The sequence below is a fragment of the Lipotes vexillifer genome, unplaced genomic scaffold, assembly GCF_000442215.2.
Source record: "Lipotes vexillifer unplaced genomic scaffold, Lipotes_vexillifer_v1.1 scaffold591, whole genome shotgun sequence".
Lineage (NCBI taxonomy): Eukaryota > Metazoa > Chordata > Mammalia > Artiodactyla > Lipotidae > Lipotes > Lipotes vexillifer.
The window spans coordinates 3,345,811-3,366,749 of NW_006791954.1; the positions used below are offsets into that span (position 1 = coordinate 3,345,811).

The following is a 20,939-nucleotide window of genomic DNA, read 5'->3' on the forward strand; positions in this document are numbered from 1 at the left end:
CTTCTAATCACCTGCTGCCACTCTCCTGCCCCGTGTGTGTCGCCGTGTGGTCAGCCCGTCTGCTCTTCTCACTGTGTGCAGGGGAGGGCTGGGGAGGAGGCATCTAACTTGCTTGCCGGAGAGTGTGGATTAACCGCACCTGCCCACTGCCCCCTGGGACCCCGGGAGATCCTGAGGTCGGCCTGCTCCCTCCCCCGTCCTGGAGACAGCACTGCCAGGACTTGTTTCTGGTTCCTTCTCCACCCCAGTTATATTAGGGGAGTGGGACCCGCATCCCTTCATAACTCTGATTATTAACAGCAGCCGTGCCCCACGAGGGCTGACTGACCTCAGGTCTGGAGGTGGAACCTTTCCAGGCTGTAATCACCAGCCCTCTCTACTTCCTGCCCCGCCCACTTCCTGTCTGCCCTGTACTGCATCATTCACATGGTCCCTCTGCCCTCTCATGCCTGGAAGTGGGGTTGGGGGGAGGGTGGATATAGGGCATCCACCTCTCTGTGCACTGTGTGGTCTCCATTTCTCCAGAGCATCTGTGATTTGATGTGTTTCATTGTTGTGGTTTCCGTGAACTGCATCTGATATTTGGCATTTTCTCTCCAGTGCTTCAGAGTAACAGGGATAGGAGGGGAGGGGAGAGGAACTAGGCCAAAGAAAAGCCCCCCTTGCTCTTAACCCTGAGCAAATGAGGGTCCAGTGGCTGGCAGCCTGATGTCACTTTCTGCCTCGAAAGGAAGTGGTTACTGACATCCTTCTCTGCTCCATCCTTATCCCATAGGAAGTGACATCAGAGGCCCATCACACTCCCAGGATCTGGGGAGAGCTCAGGTTTCCAAACTCCCTGGTTTCTGAAGCCTTTGAGGAGAGGGAATTGTGTTTACAAGACTCAGTCTTCTGTTGCTCAATCCAACTTTCATTTTTCTTTGCTTTCTTAACAATAGATTCCACCGCCTGTAGTTCAGCCAAGTCCAAGGTAAGTGCCATGGCAATTCTGAAAGTTATATCCCTGTACAAGCCAGTCCACTTTACTTTCTGGTCAAGGGAGTTGGGAGAATTGTGATTGGAGCCTTGAAGAAGATTGATAGTCACTGGGTAGGAAGGTGGGAAATACCGAGTGTCCAAGGTAAGCTGAGAAGTCGCTCTCCTTGGCAGTGCTTGTGGAGGTAACTGCTGTAGTAGAGGATCCGGCTTGGGAGTTAGGTGGCCTGGAGGCAGTGTTGCTCAGCAGTTAGAAGCACAGACAGTCCTGGGCCTGAGCCCTGGCTCCACTACTTAGTAGCTTTGGAACATTGGGCAAGTTACTTAACCTCTTTCTGATCCTCAGCTTGCTCATACTATTTATGGGGATAAGATTTATCCCCAAATATGGGGTTAACAACAAATATGTCTGATATAATAATTATTTTTTAAGGTCTTTGCAGAGCCCAAAGCCAACAGAAGGGAGGAAATAATAAAGATAAGAACAGAAATCAATGAAATTGAAAACGATGAAACCCAAGCCAGTTCTTTGAACCAGGTCTCACAGGCAGTGAGTTGCCTGCTCCAGAGCCTGCCCTGTGAGACAGAACCAGTAAGGCCAGGATGCCTGCCCCAGGCAGCCCGAAGGCCAGGAGTGTGTCTTAATCAGCTCAGGCTGCCATAACAAAATACTATAGACTGGGTGGCTTAAAACAACAGAAATTTATTTTCTCACAGTTCTGGAGGCTAGAAGTCCAAGATCAAGATGTTAGCATGGTCAGTTTCTGGTGGAAGCTCTCTTCCTGGCTTGTAGACGGCTGCCTTCTCACTGTGTCCTCATATGGCAAGCAGAAACAGAGCATGCATGCGAGAGAAACAGCAAGCTCTCTGGTGTCTCTTCTTGTAAGGGCACTAATTCCACCATAAGGGCCCCACACTCATGACCTCATCTAAACCTAATTACCTCCCAAAGACCCCAAATACTATCACATTGGGGGTTAGGGCTTCGTCATATGAATTTGATGGGGGAACACTTCTCTCCGTAGTAGTGGAGTCAACTAAATGTTGGCTGGTCAAACTGGGCTCATTTCTCTCTGGATCTCTAAGCACTGGCTGAGTCCCAGTGAGATCAGTGTACCTGACACCAAGCAGGTGCTCATTAGCTCATTATGTGTCAGATGAAAGCACTGGACAGAAAGAAAGAAGGTTGCTCTAGTCTGGTGCAGAGGACCCCTGTAACCTCTCCATAGAGCCTCTGCCTGCACACCTCTGGTGATGGGGAGCTCACTCCCATCACAAGACTGCTGTGGAGGGGGGCAAGTTCATTATAGTGACCTGAATCTAGCTCCTGATCACCTCCACCCCTTGCTCGTGCTAGACCCCTGGTTTCCTGTAGCCTCTCCTGGACTGACCCCTCAACCTTTATGTGAACCTGCTGACCTCTGCGTTCCCTGAAAGTGACCATTCTGACCTCATTGCTTCTGTAACTAACCAGGATGAGAGGGTAATTTTATCAGATGATCCCAGCGGCCTCTCAAGTCTCTCAGAGAGCAGAGGCAGAAAGCGGCGCTGGCCACCATGTGCCTCATGCTGGTCATAGCAGTGCTGCAGGTGGTGCCTTCTGGAGTCGTGCTGTGTGGGCAGACACAGCCCAGGAGCTGCACGCCTGTGAATCCTGAATCGCTGACAGGCTCCGGCTTTCTCAAAACTAACTGATGTGAGAGAGTGCCGTGGCCATGGGAGGCAGCTCTATGTCTCCATCCACTACAAACACACCGCGTTTTCTTGCGCTTTCCTTTATCGTGCTTCACAGATACCGCATTTTTTTTTTTAAACAAATTGAAGGTTGTGGCCACCCTATGTTGAGCAAGTCTCTTGGCACCATTTTTCCAACAGTATTTGCTCACTTCATGTCTGTGTCACGTTTTTGATAATTCTTGCGATATTTCAACCTTTTCATGATAATTATATTCGTTACGGTGATCTGTGATCAGTGAACTTTGATGTTACTATTGCAAAAAATTACAACTCCCTGAAGGCTCAGATAATGGTATTTTTTAGCAATAAACTATTTTTTTTATAAATTTATTTATTTAATTTTATTTTTGGCTGCGTTGGATCTTCGATGCTGCGTGCTGGCTTTTCTCTAGTTGCGGCGAGCAGGGGCTACTCTTCATTGCTGTGCGCGCGGGCTTCTCATTGTGGTGGCTTCTCTTGTTGTGGAGCACGGGCTCTAGGCACGTGGGCTTCAGTAGTTGTGGCTCACGGGCTCTAGAGCGCAGGCTCAGTAGTTGTGGCACACAGGCTTTGTCGCTCCGTGGCATGGGGGAATCCTCCTGGACCAGGGCTTGAACCCGTGTCCCCTGCCTTGGCAGGCAGACTCCCAACCACTGTACCACCAGGGAAACCCAGCAATAAGGTATTTTTAAATTAAAGGATGTACTTTTTTTTTGGCCATAATGCTAGCACACGCTTAACAGACTACAGTGTACACATAACTTTTATATGCTCTGGGAAACAAAAAAATTCATGTGACTCGCTTTACTGCAGTATTTGCCTTATTGCTGTAGTCTGGAACTGAGCCTGCAGTATCTCCGAGGTGTGCCTGTTACACTGCAGCTGAATCAGGAGGTGACCTGCGAGAAGGGAAGCAAGGGCAGGTCATTTCAGCCCAGCTGGGGACCAGTCCCAGCATCCGTTTCTACAGGGCTTTTTATGTTCAGGGGACCCCATTCACCCCATTCACTTAACATTTCTCGAGTGCCTGTTATGTGACAGGCACTGTACTAGGAGTCATGGATGCAAACACAAATAAGCCACTGACCTTGCCCTCAGAGAACTCAGGGTTTGATATAGATGATATGGAAACAAAGCTATTCTGACATGAGAAGAGCTGGTGTATGTGTAGTTTCAAAGGCCTATGAGAAGAGAAGAGGATCAGCCAAAGGGAGAGCTGGGTGGGAGGTTGCTGTATAGAGAATGCCGCGTTTGAGCCGGGCCTCGTAGTGGGAGTAAGAGCTCATCCCATAAATAGGGTGAGGGGTGGGGAGGGACTAAGGGCTGCCAATGCTAGTCCGATCGAGGGAGGGGTCGGGGGGCAGCATCGCCAGAGTGAAGGCTGTGTTAGGGCAGGGGGGGCACTAGGCAGGCTGTGAAGGGCCCTGTGTCTGTGCTTTATCCTGGTGGGGGTGGGGTCCTGCAGAGTCTGGAGGCGATTAGATTCCTGTCTTGCCTTAGAAGGACTAAGGGCTCCTAAGGAGGAAGGGCTGGAGTGAGGCTAGCGTGGAGGCAGGGAGTTCTATTAGGAGAGGGCAGGAGGGCCCAGAAAACGGCAGAGTGAGGGTCTGAACAGAGGATGATGAGGAGGGAAGCGGGAGGAGGCAGAGAAATCGCCCTGAGCTGGGGACATGAATGGAGGTAGTTTGGGGCAGGGGTAGGGAGCATAATGTGGTTCCAGGGAGGTGAGTTTCAGGTGCTGGCAGACACCTTGGTAGAGACAGATTCACAGTTGGAAGAAGTGTTCGGGAGCTCAAGGGACAGTCTGGTGTTGGCCAAGGGAGACCTCCGGAGCAGTATGTCCCCAGGGAGAGAGGAGAGCGGCTGAGAACAGAGCCCTGGGAACACGGCTTCTTAAGAGTAAGAGGAGGAAGAAGAGCCTCCCAAGAGAGGAGAGGCCAGAAAGGGAGGATTAAACACCAGGTCGGAGGAGGCAGTGATGGGCAGCTTGGGCTCTGCTGGGGGATCATGGAAGGCCAGGACCAAAAAACACCCACGGGACTCAGTAGTGAGAGCAGTGGCTGAAAGTTGCCCACCGTGGGGCTGTAAATCACAGTTTGGGAGTGGCTTCAATCCAAATCATCGGATTGTGCAGGATTTTTAAGCCACTTTTGGCAACAGAGCTGGTGGTTGGATTGATCTGGGGTTGGGGATTGTCAGGGTGGGGCGCTGATGGGACGGCGGAAATGGCATGGGGTGCGGTGGGAAGGGAAATGAGCTTGGGCGGGTTGCCCTGGAGAGGCCTGTACCTACTGAGTAGGTGGAAAGTCAGGTTTCCCAGGTGAGTTAGTGGCCGGCGAGGGAGGGAGGGAGGGAGGGAGGGGGGGAGGAGCTGTGGTCCGAGAAAGGTCCCTGCAGGCTCTGGTATTATAACCCAGAATAGTATATGTGAAATGGGTTCAAACTGTCAAGTGTCATTCGCTGTTGCGAGTCTATTATTAGGAGAGCTGTGTCTAAAAGGATTTATGCAGCACTGGATGTAGAGAATGGAGTGAAAGTTGGGGCAAGGTGAGAAACCAGCCCCCAGCTCGCAGGAAAGAGCTGAGAGCCTGGATTAAGACCGGAGGAGGTGCCAAGGAGGCTTCAGGATTGAGGGGGGCACAGAGGGGTAGTCTCTAGAGTGCATAGTGACACTCCAGTTGGGACAGCCGTCCAGGAGGAACAGCGGACGTGAGAGTGCTGGGCTTGGACCTGTCGAGATTGGGTGTTGTGGTGGTGTGGTGTAGGGGTGGGGCGTTGGAGGGCGCTGAGGCTCTCCGGGCGCCCCCAGCACACTGACCTGTCTCCCGCACAGGGATCGTGGGCACCCAAGAAGGAGCCGTACTCCCGGGAGATGCTGGCGATCTCCTTCATCTCGGCGGTCAACCGCAAGAGGAAAAAGCGGCGGGAGGCGCGGGGGCTGGGCAGCAGCACGGACGACGACTCGGAGCAGGAGGCGCACAAGCCCGAGGCGGGGGCGCCGGCGCCGGGGGCCCAGGACCGGCCGGAGGGGCAGCGGCCGGGCGCCGCCGCCCCCGAGGCCCCCGGGCGCCTCAGCCCCCCGGCGGCGCTGGAGGAGCGGCCGGCCGCGGACACGCGCTCCATCGTCTCGGGCTACTCCACCCTGTCCACCATGGACCGCAGCGTGTGCTCGGGCGCCGGGGGCCGGCGAGCGGGCGCGGGGGACGAGGCGGACGACGAGCGCAGCGAGCTGAGCCACGTGGAGACGGACACGGAGGGCGGCGCGGGGCCCGGGGGGCTCCCGGAGCGCCAGCCCTCGTTCAGCTCGCACCACCTGATGCCCGGCGACACCCTGGCGCGGCGCCGCCTGGCCCGGAGCCGAGCGGACGGCGAGGGCGCGGGCGCGGCCGTCGGGCTGCCGGGCTCCGCCTCGTCCAGCAGCCAGGAGTCGCTGCGTCCGCGCCTCGAGGCGCTGCGGCTGCGCCTCCGCGGCACCGCGGACGACATGCTGCCGGTGCGGCTGAGGCGGCCGCTGTCTCCCGAGACGCGGCGGCGCCGGAGCAGCTGGCGCCGCCACACGGTGGTGGTGCAGAGCCCGCTGACCGACCTCAACTTCAACGAGTGGAAGGAGCTGGGCGGAGGGGGCCCCCCGGAGCCCGTGGGCCCGCGGGCGCACAGTGACAACAAGGACTCGGGCCTCAGCAGCCTGGAGTCCACCAAGGCGCGGGTCCCGTCGACCGCCGCCTCGTTGCCGCCCGCGCCCGGGGACCCGGGGGCCCTGCAGAGCCAGCCCCCGCGCCGCTCGGCCGCCTCCCGCCTCCATCAGTGTCTGTGACCGCCCCTCCCTCCACCCCCCCAACCCCGCGCCGAGCGCCCCTTCGACCCACCCCGGAGCCCCTTGGTTTCCCAGGAATCGCCTCTGCTTGCACCTCCGCCCCGCCTTTTTGCCCCTGTGGGAGCATCCGGGTGCAAGTGGGAGGCGCTGAGGCCGTGTCTCTGCTTTGTGCGCTGGAATTGCTAGGGGGCGGGCAGAGAAGACGGGACTGGACGCAGAGTGTGAGTGAGAGGGAGGGGGGCTCCGGGGCTGAGGAGACGGAGAGGGGCTAGGCTGCTGAGGCTCTGTGCAGGGCTCCTGGGGTGGTTCTCTGTCCCTCGGATAAGTGACAGAGTGTGCCCTTCTGGGCCTTTGTGTCTGCACTTAGGGACCCTTGTCGGCCATGGGGTGTGGATAGGGACCCCCCAAGCCTCAGACTAAATAAAAGACACTGGGTGATGCTGGCTCTTCACTCCTTTCCTCTGCCCACCTCCCCGCAATTAGCTCCTAGCTGCCAGCTAAGGGAGGGCGGTTGTTTATGTATGTCTGGGGAGAGGAGGTGCCGGGTGGTGGTGTCCATGGGGGGAGGGGCGTGGTGTGTGCGAATGTGTGTAGTCACTGTCCCAAAGTGTTCCCAGTAGCAACTTCTGCCACTCCTGCCCGCTTCAAACCCAGCTCCCACCGGGGCTCCCTGCCTTCGGTGCACACAGGAATCCTGCCCCCCTGCTGCTTGTCAGCGCCAGAGAAGGGGGTTGGGACTTCTCAACCTTCTCAAGAGGCAGGACTGAGACTTTCACCAGGGTTATTCCCCCACCACCACCTTTTTCCAATCTCTAAATCACACTCCCCAAGCGGTTTGACTACGGGAAGCTGCCTGTTCCCCAGACAAACGTTTGGGGAGGGTCCACGGTCACCCCTGCTAGACCTCTTGCCCATCTATTTGTTCTTCCAGCTGTGCCTGCTCCTTCCATAGCTGAGGCACACAGTCCCGAACCTTCTTCCCTTTAGGAGGGGCCGTAGAAAACATCCCTGGTGTCTGTCTGTCTGTCTGTCTCTCTCTCTCCCCCCACTCAACATACGCGCGCGCGCGCGCGCATGCGGACACACTAATTGATGCGCTCTCAGCAGGGCTGCTCCTTGTGGAAGGGTGGGTGGGACCCAGCCCCCTCTTCTCCCCACAAGTTGTAAATAGACCTCAGATCACAGGCCTCCCCACACACGCCCTCACTCATTCCAGGGAAGCCCAGGTGGGGTTGTGAACCCACTGCCACATCTATCAGTCCTCTTGTTTTATGCAAAGATTTGCTGTAAAGTAGATTTCTCTCTCCTCCCTCCCTCATCCTTTATTGTAAATACTGTCTCTAAATGTGTAACATATTATAAAGAATTTATAAGGATTTTTAAAGATGTTTTGCTCATTTAAAAAAGTGCTGTAACAGTGTTGGATAAGCCTCTGCTCCACGTCCGCATGTCTCCTTTCACTGTGTCCTCGACACACCTCTCTAGGCGACAACTAAGATTTCCTGCTTCTGAAAAGTCCTGTCTGAAAAGTATAGTCTATATCTTGGAAATAAATGGCCTTCCTCGAGGCATGAGTCAGCTGTCTCACTTGTTTGGGAGGGAGGAGAGGGCAAGAACGGGGCTAGGATGGGGGAAGAGGGAGGTACCCGTGGCCCACGGAAGGAGGGCAATGGGGCTGGACCAGGTGGTGGCGGAATGGAGCCAAACCTTTGTTTCCTGGTGGCTTAGAGGTGTCCTGGGAGACTGGCCTGAGCAATGACTTGGGCACAGAAACAAGATGGAAGGGCACTGACCCTCATTGCTGTAGGAGATTTGCATGCACCTGCACAGGCACCTTCCTTCTCAGGTCTGTCTGGAACTTCAGAATGGTCCAGAGGTGCTGCCGAGCAGAGAAGAGGCTTGGGCAAGGCCCAGGCCACTGATGGGGTCCATCCTGGCCAGCCGTCATCATAGGCACTCCAGGTCCAGGCGATATCCCAAGAGGACAGTATGGGTTTTGCCCTTTGTCTTATTCACATGTGTAGGCCTTACAACCTGGGATGGGCTTCCTTCCATGTCATGTCTCTATAGTTGCCCCTGCCAGCTTCCAGGCTGCCTGTGATGAGCCTAGTAGCCACCGGTAGGAAAAACAGATGACAGTTGTCAAAGAGAACCTAGGGAAGAGCCCTGGAGCTGGGAAGAGCTTAGTGGCTCACTGAATACCCTTCCTTCCTCCACCTCTGCCCCATAGCTTGTTTTTGTTTGGAAAATGAGCTAAAGCCAGTGTTATTGTGGGCCCACACCAGCCCCAAGGGCTTTATATGTCCTAAGCTAATCCTCCAACACTCTTTGGGGCTCTGGCCACAACGCTGTTATCTCCATTTTATATATGAGGAAACTAAGGCATGGAGAGGTGACATACTTGTCCAAGGTCATACGGCTAGTAAGTGGTGAAGCCAGGATAAATCTAAGCCCTGAGAAAAGACATAAAGACAGGCTTACTGCCAATTGGGCCACCTTCAAGCTGTAGTAGGTTTTGGATGAGAATATGGATCAAAACCTTGTGTTCTTCTTCAAAAAGAAAGAGAAATGAAGACATCTCCAGTAAAGAAAAGCAGAATTTGTCATTAGCAGACGTGCCCTATAAGAAATACTGAAGGGAGTCCTGAAAGCTGAAGTGAAATACACTAGATCAGGAGTCCCCAGTCCCCGGTACAGGTCCGTGGCCTGTTAGGAACCAGGCTGCACAGCAGGAGGTGAGCGGCAGGCGAGCAAGTGAAGTTTCATCTGCTGCTCAGCATCGCTCGCATGACCACCTGAACCATTGCTCGTGTTAACTGCCTGAACCCTCAACCATTCCCCCCCCCACCCCCCAACCCCGCCCCAGTCCGTGGAAAAATTGTCTTCCATGAAACCGGTCCCTGGTGCCAAAAGTGTTGCGGACCACTGCACTAGATGGTAACTTGAATCCACACAAAGAAATAAAGAACACCAGTAAGGGAAATGCATAGGCATTATAAAAGACAGTATAAACATTTTTATTTGTAAACCTTTTTTTTTTTTTTTTTTTTTTCTTTACGCGGGCCTCTCATTGCTGTGGCCTCTCCCGTTGCGGAGCACAGGCTCCGGACGTGCAGGCTCAGCGGCCGGCTGATGGGCCCAGCCGCTCCGTGGCATGTGGGATCTTCCCGGACCAGGGCATGAACGCATATCCCCTGCATTGGCAGGCGGACTCTCAACCACTTGCGCCACCAGGGAATCCCCTTGAGAGTAAATCTTAAAAGTTTGCTTCACAGGACTTCCCTGGTGGTGCAGAGGATAAGTATCAGCCTGCCAATGCAGGGCACACGGGTTCAATCCGTGGTCTGGGAAGATCCCACAAGCCGCGGAGCAACTAAGCCCGTGCACCACAACTACTGAGGCTGCAAGCCACAACTACTGAAGCCCACGCTCTTAGAGCCTGTGCTCCGCAACAAGAGCAGCCACCACAATGAGAAGCCTGCGCACCGCAACAGAGTAGCCTCTGCTCACCCCAAGTAGAGAAAGACCATGCGCAGCAACGAAGAACCAACACAGCCAAATATAAATAAATAAATTAATTAAAAAAAAAAAAAGTTCGCATCACAAGGAAATTTTTCTGTAACTAGGGATGGTGACAGATGTTAACTAGACATTGTGGTGATCATTTCACAATACATACAAATATTCAATCATTATGTTGTATATCTGAAATTAATATAATGTTGTATGTCAATTGTACCTCAAGAAAAAAACTTTATTGCTCCTACCATTTTATTTCTGTAAGCAATGAACAATTTAAAAATGGAATTAAGGGCTTCCCTGGTGGCACAGTGGTTGAGAGTCCTCCTGCCGATGCAGGGAACACGAGTTCGTACCCCGGTCGGGAAGATCCCACATGCCGCGGAGCGGCTGGGCCCGTGAGCCATGGCCCCTGAGCCTGCACGTCCGGAGCCTGTGCTCCGCAACGGGAGAGGCCATAGCAGTGCAAGGCCTGCGTACCGCAAAAAAATAAGAAAACTAAAACATTGTTGAAAGAAATTTTAAAAGCTCTAAATAGGGCTTCCCTGGTGGCGCAGTGGTTGAGAGTCCGCCTGCCGATGTGGGGGACGCGGGTTCGTGCCCCGGTTCGGGAAGATCCCACATGCCACGGAGCGGCTGGGCCCGTGAGCCATGGCCGCTGAGCCTGCGCGTCCGGAACCTGTGCCCCGCAACGGGAGAGGCTACAGCAGTGAGAGGCCCGCATATCACACACACAAAAAAGATCTAAATAAATGTAAAGATATTCCATGTTTCAGAACACCTTGTGTTGTTAAGATGGTAGATTCAGCACAATCCCCATTAAAATCCCATCTTTTTGTCTTTTTGGCAGAAATTGACAAGCCGATCCTAAAATTCCTATGGAAATGCAAGGGACCCAGAACAGCCAAAACAATCTTGAAAATGAAAACAAAGTTGAAAGTTCCCAATTTCAAAACTTACTACCAATCAAGGCATGTGGTACTGGAATAAGGATAGACATACATATATTTCACAGGAAACACTTCTTTGGAAAACTCCAAATCTTTTTGGGTTGAACTAAGAGGAATAAGGATTTTTCCCTGACGTGGGCATGATGGAGGCCTGAGCTGAAGCACAGTCTGTGGATTTTGAGTGAAATTTCTGGCACTATGGCCAGGGGTATGGGATGGAGCTTCCTGCCAGGTGTCATTATGAGTGCTGTCAATCATTCGGCATCAGGGAGTGTCAAGGGAGCCTGTGTCAGCTAATAGGCACGGTGGCCTCGTGCCCAGGGCCCCAGCACTGGGGATGGTGCTCAGCTACCCTGTGAGCTCCAGGATCGCTTAAGCCACTCAGAGGTCAAAGAGGAAGAACACACCCAGAGGACTCAGAGATATGCAGTGAGGGAGAGAAGATGTGGGTTTCCCAGGTTTCTATTTGTAAAGCAGTCCCTTTTCTCCTACGAATTAGGATCCGGCTCTGAGGCTAACCAGAGGTCACTCAAATCCTTTGCTCAGTCACTCTCCCGATCAATAGACTGGAGGCAATAATACCAATTTCCCACGTGATGAAGATTAAACGAACACTTAATAAGTGTAGTGATGAGTATTATAAAGCACTAAGAAAAGCATGGCTATTGGGAGAGAGAAGTCGTGGGTTTAAGTCTTAGCTCCATCACTTTGTAGCTACAAAGTCTCTGAGATTCAGTTTCCTTCCCTCAGCCCTCAGACTGTTTGCTTTGAGTGAGTCCAGGCAGCCGTCATCTGTACCTGCCCCTAAATAACAGCTCTGCTCTCACTCCTGCCCTGCCCTCGCCCCATCTCATCATGCCACAGCCACAGGCAACTTCTGAAACAGCATCAAATCACATCACTTTCTGACTTAAAACCCTCCTATTGGTTCAACAGCTCTGAGAAGAAATCCACCTTCCTCACCACATTCATCCAAGACCCCCTGTGATGGGGCTTTGCTCACACTCCCATGTCATGTCGTGCCCCCTTTCCCCTTCTCAATTTCCTTGGGTTTCATTCATTTTCTAGAACCCACAGATGACTTCCCACCTCAGGGCCTTCTGTGTGGCACACTCAGCCACCAGCTCCCATACAGCCACCCTGTCCATTCTGAAGATCTCCCCTCAAAGGTGACCTCAGGGCCTGGTCACACTCTCTGAAGTGGTCCCCATTACTCAAGCCCACAGCTGTTGCACGCCTGCTTCCCTGGGGCACGACTCACCGTCTGCCTCGATTTTGCTCAGGTATTTGTGTTTTGGCTGAGTCCCCTCCTAGGCGCTCAGCCATAGTCCCAGTGAGTCAACGAGCAGCGCTGGCAAGGAGGAGACAGTCGGGAGGCATTTGAAGGACCAATGAAGTGCCTGGCATAATTCTTGCCATGCATTGATGGCCCCATTTATTACTTGATCTTGAACTGTCAGTGGCTGAGGTGATTCTAGAAGATGAGGGGGTTTTGGCTACTGGCCCAGCTTTCTGGGGATAGAGTGGGAGAGAGAAGGCAAGATCTGCTGACATTTCAAAAGGGACAAAAGGGATGAGGTCTGGCTGAGAGTCTGAAGGGCTGCTTGGTAAGTGGGTGACCCATGGGGTGGGGCATTGCCTGCAGACAGCGAGCACATCCTCACCCTCAGCCTCCAGTGAGGCCTGGAAGAGGGTGGCGTAGGCCACTGACGTTACCTCACGGGATGGAAGGCATGGTTTGCGGGAGGTGGGGGTAGAGGAGACCCAATAATACCCCAGGTCTCAGCCAAGCTGGAGAATGCCTGGAAGGGCAGCCTCAAGGACCCTTAGAACGTGCTGGGACAGTGGCACAGCCTTCAGAATTCCAGGAAAACCTGAAAAACCCAAGCAGGACATCTGGCCCACTCGATGGCAGGGCAGGCTAGACTCTGATGTGGTAGCCTTGGAAGGGGCCGGGCAGCTCACTGGCTACAGGGCCAGGGTCCAGGGCTCCCACCCAACCAGAATCGAGGGTAAATCTCCTCTCAGGGGTCTTCTAATTTCATAGGCGACCATGGAGTAAGTGGAGCCAGTAGGTCTTTGAGGAGGACAAAGCAGAGATGCAGCATGATTGGGCGAGTATTTTTCAAACTGTACGTTCTGACCCATTCAAGGGTCATGAAATCATGATTCATGATTGAACCCAATTCAGTGGGTTGTCATCAAATGTTTAGACTATAACAGAAAATAGCAGAGTACATTGTATGTAGTAGGTGCTGTTTCACTAAATACATGGGTGTTTGTGTGTGGACATGTCTAAATCATTGAGATGTAAAATGGATTTCTTTTTTTTTTTTTGGCTGTGCCACATGGTATGCAGGATATTAGTTCCCCGATCAAGGATCGAACCCACGCCCCCTGCAGTAGAAGAGCGGAGTCTTAACTACTGGGCCACCAGGGACTGCTACACCAACACGGGCCCTACAGGGAAGTCCCTAAAATGGATTTCTTACTGTCAGTTACAGTTTTAACAAAGTTTGAAAGCTGATGTTCTTGATGGGATGGGTGGACACCATTAAAGGGTCATCCCACCCAAAGGGCAGGAGGCCAAGACCCGATCCAGGGGACTGCTGGAGGTAAGCAGACCCGACTTGGCTTTGGGGGAAAGCATTGGGTTTGGAGTCGGGCAGAGCTGGACTCCAATCCTGACTCTGCAGCCAACTAGTTGTGTGACTCTGGGCAAGACGTCTAATACCTCTGGCTTCGTCACTTGCAGGTGTAAGTGACGCCAGTAGCTTCCTCGCTGATGGTGGCGAGCTGGCGCCCCGTGAGTTAGCGGTGCTCTTGTCCAGCATCTGGATGAGGTCGGTTCTCACGGCCTCTTGCAGGCAGCAGCAGCCCCAGGGCCCCTGTTTCAGCCCCTCCCTCTTCACGCTCTGCCAGCTCAGCTGAGGGGCAGTGGCTGCCAGGGATCCCCCATCCTCCATCCCACCCACCCCAGCACCTTCTAGGATGAAGATGAGAAATAATGAGACAGCAGCCTCCAGGAAGGAGATTCAGGAGAGGAAAAAGAAACAAGTTTTATTTAAGCCCCAAACACTCGGCTAGAAAAACCGAAAAGGAAAGAGCAGGAAAGTGGGAGAAGAAAAGGGACATTAAAAAAGAGAGACAGAGAAAACACAGCAACCCTTTTCCATTTAGAAATTGTCAAGTTACACTGACAGAGGTCACAGAATATCCACAGAAGCCATCACTGCTACACCAACACGGGCCCTACAGGGTGGACAGGGCGGGGTGCGGAGCCGGGCTCGCCCTGGGGGGTCCCACCTGGGACCCCTCTCAGAGCCTCGGGCCTGAGGCTCCTGGGGAAACAGCATATTGTGGAAGGGGCAGGAGAGAAACCCCCCATGCGAGTAACACAGCACAGTGGGCAGGGGCTGGGGAGACCAGCTACAGGGGTCCCCCCAGACGTCTTGGTTTTCTCTTGGTCAAGCACACATTGATGGACAGAGCAGCGAGGCGCATGCAGCTGGGGGGGCCTTGACGTGCTGGGGGCTTTGAGAGGGCCCAGGGGCTGGAGGCTTGGGAGGGGAGCCGGAGCGAGTGGTGCAAGGCCAAGGACCATACACACAGGCGCTCCCACACGCGGGGTCTACACGCATGTGCACGGGCATGCGCAGCTCACACGCCCCTCCACGTACACCCTTCCGTCCACACACACAGGTCACACATTACACGTGTTCTCACATGCCAAGGTCCTCCACATCAATGTGCAAGTGGGCACATGCCAACGTCCAGGCCAGTTACATGCACCGCTGTGTGCACGCCTCCCTGCACACGTGTGGGAGGTCACGCCTGTGCACGCTCATGCTTCCTTCCCTCTGCACACTGGTGAATGGACTGGTGCCAGTGGATACACACACACACACACACACACACACACACACACACACACGAGGCTGTGCACAACTCCTCCTGTAAATGTGCAGGCACCAAAATGAAAGATGCAAGTTCCACTGGGCTCCACATGAGTGGGTGGGGTGGGGCACAGGACTCCCTCCATTTGCTCCCTTGTGGATGGACACACCCTTCTCCCCCCGCTCCAAGAGACATTCAACTCAGGACAATGACGCTGGGGCAAACGTTCAGGGCACAGGGTTGAGGGTGGGAGGTGCGGCAAGGGAAGAGTAGCAAGCGGAGAGTAATGGAGTGGAGGGAGGAGGGGGCACCACTCCCCCCCTCCCTCCCAAGTCAGGGTGTCTCTGTACAGCCGAATCAAACCAAACCGTTTCAGTGGACCACAGAAACCAGGCCAATGTACCCACCCTCTAGCCCCCTCCCCTGCCAAAACAGCGGCCAGGGAGAGAGTGCCGTGGTTTTCTTTTTTTTTTCTTTTTTAAATATTTATATATATTTATATTACGTATATTATATATATATATAATATGTAAATATATTTTTAAAACAATATAAAATGTTAAGACACTTCACTTAAATGTAAAGAGTTGCCTGCAATTAAAAGTAATTGCATCATTTATGAGGTCCTTTTTTTTTTTTTTTTTCTATTTTCCGGGGTATTTTTTTTTCAGGACGGATTTTGTTTTTAACCTCTTCTTTTGTTATTTTTCAAAAAGGCTTGCTTGCCTTTGTACAAAAATGATCCAAAGCTAGAAAACAAGGATGAGTCAACAAAAACAACAACAGAAAAAGAAAGAAATGAAGGAACACAACCCAATTCCCCCTCCCGCCCCAACCCTCAACAGCTCCCCCTGGCTCTCCCCAAACGCCAGGCTTCAAGGTCTAGGAGGTTCTGCCCCTGCGATGGCTCCTTCTTTCTGTGCTTAGTCGGGGAGACTAATCCCAACGCCCCCCACCCCCTGTGCTTACCCCACTTTGTGCTCCAAATAGGAATCCTGCTCCCTGGAGACCCCACTCCATCTTCCTCCTCCTCCCCCATCCACATACTCTCCCTGCTGGCCCCTCCCTGTGCCCTGGGGGGAGCTGGGCTAAGAGCCAAAACTGGTCTCTTCCGCTCCTTCTCAGGACCCCACTAAAAGAAAGCCTCACTGCCCACAGCCTCTGCAAAGCTGGCGCCCACAGGTTGGGGGGATGCTGGCTGGCTGGTCAGGCTTCAGGGACCCTCGAGGATCTCACCAGGGGTCCCCAGCCCTTCCCTGAAAACCCTCAAATCTCAAAGAGGATGGTTGAAGGTCAAGTCACCCCACCTGTGGGGTCAGAGCTGTCCTCGCTGCCCCCCATGAGTGGATACACACACACACACACACACACACACACACACACACACACGAGGCTGTGCACAACTCCTCCTGTAAATGTGCAGGCACCAAAATGAAAGATGCAAGTTCCACTGGGCTCCACATGAGTGGGTGGGGTGGGGCACAGGACTCCCTCCATTTGCTCCCTTGTGGATGGACACACCCTTCTCCCCCCGCTCCAAGAGACATTCAACTCAGGACAATGACGCTGGGGCAAACGTTCAGGGCACAGGGTTGAGGGTGGGAGGTGCGGCAAGGGAAGAGTAGCAAGCGGAGAGTAATGGAGTGGAGGGAGGAGGGGGCACCACTCCCCCCCTCCCTCCCAAGTCAGGGTGTCTCTGTACAGCCGAATCAAACCAAACCGTTTCAGTGGACCACAGAAACCAGGCCAATGTACCCACCCTCTAGCCCCCTCCCCTGCCAAAACAGCGGCCAGGGAGAGAGTGCCGTGGTTTTCTTTTTTTTTTCTTTTTTAAATATTTATATATATTTATATTACGTATATTATATATATATATAATATGTAAATATATTTTTAAAACAATATAAAATGTTAAGACACTTCACTTAAATGTAAAGAGTTGCCTGCAATTAAAAGTAATTGCATCATTTATGAGGTCCTTTTTTTTTTTTTTTTTCTATTTTCCGGGGTATTTTTTTTTCAGGACGGATTTTGTTTTTAACCTCTTCTTTTGTTATTTTTCAAAAAGGCTTGCTTGCCTTTGTACAAAAATGATCCAAAGCTAGAAAACAAGGATGAGTCAACAAAAACAACAACAGAAAAAGAAAGAAATGAAGGAACACAACCCAATTCCCCCTCCCGCCCCAACCCTCAACAGCTCCCCCTGGCTCTCCCCAAACGCCAGGCTTCAAGGTCTAGGAGGTTCTGCCCCTGCGATGGCTCCTTCTTTCTGTGCTTAGTCGGGGAGACTAATCCCAACGCCCCCCACCCCCTGTGCTTACCCCACTTTGTGCTCCAAATAGGAATCCTGCTCCCTGGAGACCCCACTCCATCTTCCTCCTCCTCCCCCATCCACATACTCTCCCTGCTGGCCCCTCCCTGTGCCCTGGGGGGAGCTGGGCTAAGAGCCAAAACTGGTCTCTTCCGCTCCTTCTCAGGACCCCACTAAAAGAAAGCCTCACTGCCCACAGCCTCTGCAAAGCTGGCGCCCACAGGTTGGGGGGATGCTGGCTGGCTGGTCAGGCTTCAGGGACCCTCGAGGATCTCACCAGGGGTCCCCAGCCCTTCCCTGAAAACCCTCAAATCTCAAAGAGGATGGTTGAAGGTCAAGTCACCCCACCTGTGGGGTCAGAGCTGTCCTCGCTGCCCCCCATGAAACCCCTCTCTATTCCCCCCACTTCCCTCACAACCAGACCCTCCCCACCCTCCAGGCCTCAAAATCTAATTCGCTATAAGCCCTTCATTCTTGCCCACCCCACCCCCGTTAAATAAGTTAATGTCACTTAAAGTGCTAAATTAGGAAACTAAAAGTACCAAATACCCCTCCTCGGGGCTGCCCTCTCCCAGGGCAGTGTCCCCAGTGTCAGGCTGTCTGCTCAACCCACCATCCACAACCAGCAATCCAAAGGTGCCCCTTCCTCCGATCAGCGCCAGCCAGGCAGCTCCTCACCACAGTAAGGTGGTCCCGGGAAGCCAGCTCCTCTCCAAGGACACACAGATTCCACGGGCTCACACCACCCTGAGGCCCCTCCACCTCTGGCCTCCCTCTCCAGCCCATCTGTCTCGACTCCAGGCATGAGTGGACGGGAGCAGAGAAGCAACGGCGTTGAGTCACATCCCGAGGTTGGACAGGTGAGGCGCCTCCAGGGCCAAAGTCTCCCGACGTCCCATTCTCCAGCCTGATTTTGGGATTGGTCCAATGTCCAGGTTTTCCTCCAGGAAGGCTTCCGAGGAAGGGGAGAGGGGGTGTCTGGCTGCTCCAAGTCTCCACGGCATAGAGTTTGTTGGGAGTGCTCTTGGGAGGAGTGTGTGGGAGACGAGGAGGTGGGGCAGGGGTGTAGGAACTTCAGATGGACTTGGGAGGGAAAGTGGGGAAAGAGAAAAGGAGGCATGATGACAGGAAGTGTGCCGTTCTGGAACAGGAAATCAAGGGAAGGTGTCAAGTTTTGGTTTTTAGTTTTACTGGTTTGCTTTTTCTTTCTTTCTTTCTTTTTTTTTTTTTTAAAAAAAAGATAATTAAAAGTGAATCATTAAAAAAACCAAAAACACCAACAGGGGATGGGCAGAGAGAGCTGAGGACAGGCCACCTTCAGGGGGGATCTGGAGAATGGTGTCGGGGTGGGGTGGAGATGAAGGGAAGCCGAGGAGAGAAATGGCAGGGATGAGGGAGGGGGAAGGCGGGGGTGGGGGGGAAGGGGTTTCTAGAAGGAGATGGAAGAATTCCTCGCCCCAAAGGAAGTCAATACGGGGATGGAGGTTCTGGAAGCCGAGGGCTTTTCTGAGACTGGGCTTGAGGTCTCATTCGACCCGCTCATCTCTTTAGACGGTTTAGTGGCCTGGAGCAAAAACAGAGGTCAGGGGTCAGAGAGAGGAAGGGGAACCTTCGTGCTGGCCCCCAGTTACAGTTTTTTTGTTTTTTTTTTTTGCGGTACGCGAGCCTCTCACTGCTGTGGCCTCTCCCGTTTCCGAGCACAGGCTCCCGACGAGCCGGCCATGGCTCACGGGCCCAGCTGCTCCGTGGCACGTGGGATCTTCCCGGACCGAGGCACGAACCCGCGTCCCCTGCATCGGCAGGCGGACTCTCAACCACCACGCCACCAGGGAAGCCCCAGTTACAGTTTTAAAAAATGAAAAATCTCCACAAATCCAAGAGAAAATTAACTGCAATTGTAGAAATCAGAGGAGGATCTGGAGAGAGTGACTGGTCCCCTGAGACAGGGGAGGAGGGTGGGGCACAGCAGGGGCAGAAAGGGGGCATGGGGTTGGAACAGAGGGCCTGGGGTGGGAGGGTAGGCCCACGGTTACTGATAGGAAAGAGAGAAGGCGGGAGAGAGAGACCAGAGAAGCACAAGGGAGGGCAGCCCAGGGCCAGGACAGGCCCCAGGAGCAGAGCAGGTGGGGAGCAGGGAGAGGGCAGGAGAAGGGAGGAAGAGGGGAAACGTTAGCTGCCAAAGGGGAGGCGGGAGGGGCGCAGCCCAGGCTGGGAGGAGGGCCCAACCAGCCAGCAGCCCAGTCAGGGCCCCTTCCAGCCTCAGCAGGTCTTACAGGGGCAACAGAGGAATGAGCTTGTCCTCCTGGGGGGCGCTTCTTTAAAGACCCTCCCCCCGCCGCCTCCTGCCCCGCAAGTGTTCCTCCAGCTCTGAGCTGTGCCTTTTGGGTAACGGGAGGTCACCCCCTCGTGACGTGTCCGGCACTCACAGGTCACCTCTGACAGAAACGGCCGTGCCCCCTCCTCACCTCCAGCAGACCCCTTGCATTTACACTGGTCCTGGAGGTGATGGCCGGTCACAAATGCAGATTCCAGGGCCCCGCCCCAGGGTCCATCTCTAGCATGAGCTCAGGAATCTGCATTTTAGCCAGGCGCCCCACGTGATCCTGCTGCACAGAACTCTGAGGTCACTCGATTAAGGCAACATGGACCAGGTTTTCTCTCTGTAGTTGTATCCACTGTCCCTCCTGGCCTTGCTTAGCTACTGACCCATCCTGATGAAAAAAGACAGAAGGCGTGAGGACTAGAGGCAGAGTGCTGTGGCGCACTGACAGAGACCTCCTGCAGGCCAGGTCTGGGCACGGTCATGCCCTTTCTCCCCGACCTACATTATCACCCGGCTGCTGGGCAGCCTCTGTCAGATGCTTCGCAGGGGGAAACCCAGACAGTGCCTCCCACAGCCTGGAAGGGAACCAAGGAGACCGTATGCACCTGACTGGCTGAGAGTGAGCCCGCCCTTGAGGTTGCTGGTCACGTTTCTTCTTCCACACGTGCGCAGCAATCCATCTCTGGGTTATGCTCACCACACTGCAGTCTGAGGTCTACATTTTCCCCTTTATGAAAATCTAGGCAAGAGTTCCCCATTTGGGTCTTCTAACCCCTCTCGTCGTGACTGGCTGCTCATTCTTTACTCAGAGGGGTTCCAGGCCCACAGCCCCACATCCTAACAACCACTCAGCCCTTTGCCGAGTGCCACGTGCCAGGCATGGCCTGTGTTCGCAGGGACCGGGTACCCGGGCCTGGAGACACACTCATTTAAAGAAAACCTAGAGGGGACTTCTCCGTTGGTGCAGTGGTTAAGAATCCGCCTGCCAATGGAGGGGACATGGGCTCAAGCCCTGGTCTGGGAAGATCCCACATGCCGTGGAGCAACTAAGCCCGTGCGCCACAACTACTGAGCCCACGTGCCACAACTACTGAAGCCTGCACACCTAGAGCCCGTGCTCCGCAACAAGAGAAACCCCCGCTCGCCACAACTAGAGAAAGCCCGCGCGTAGCAACGAAGACCCAACGCAGCCAAAAATAGAAATTAATTAATTTAAAAAAATAATTAAAAAAAATAAAGACAACCAAGAGCTCTCTTCCTCCCTTATCACTTACTTTGGGCTCCAGTCCCACCCCTCCCCGCCCATCATTTCCCGTTTATAGAGTTCTTTCTCCCAAAGCCAGGTGGAAGGGGAGCACATCCACTTTCTCCTGTGTCCCTTCACATCCCACTGCGTCCCAAGCCAGCTGTTGGTTCCCTCCTGGCTGTCCTCTT

The 20,939-nt window shown here is 53.7% G+C and overlaps 2 protein-coding genes across 2 annotated transcripts in view; one reads left to right on the forward strand and one right to left on the reverse strand.

Annotated features, from left to right (window-relative positions):
• Positions 1 to 6,505, forward strand: part of ARHGAP23 (Rho GTPase activating protein 23) — a 77,284-nt gene extending 70,779 nt beyond the window's left edge. Inside the window, exons 23-24 of the mRNA XM_007465138.1 lie at positions 939 to 970; positions 5,525 to 6,505. Coding sequence (XP_007465200.1) covers positions 939 to 970; positions 5,525 to 6,505 — 1,013 coding nt within the window. The remainder of the gene's footprint in view (positions 1 to 938; positions 971 to 5,524) is intronic.
• Positions 6,506 to 18,414: 11,909 nt separating this feature from the next.
• Positions 18,415 to 20,939, reverse strand: part of SRCIN1 (SRC kinase signaling inhibitor 1) — a 41,792-nt gene continuing 39,267 nt past the window's right edge. The window contains exon 18 of the mRNA XM_007465139.1: positions 18,415 to 18,746. Coding sequence (XP_007465201.1) covers positions 18,612 to 18,746 — 135 coding nt within the window. The 3' untranslated portion in view covers positions 18,415 to 18,611. The remainder of the gene's footprint in view (positions 18,747 to 20,939) is intronic.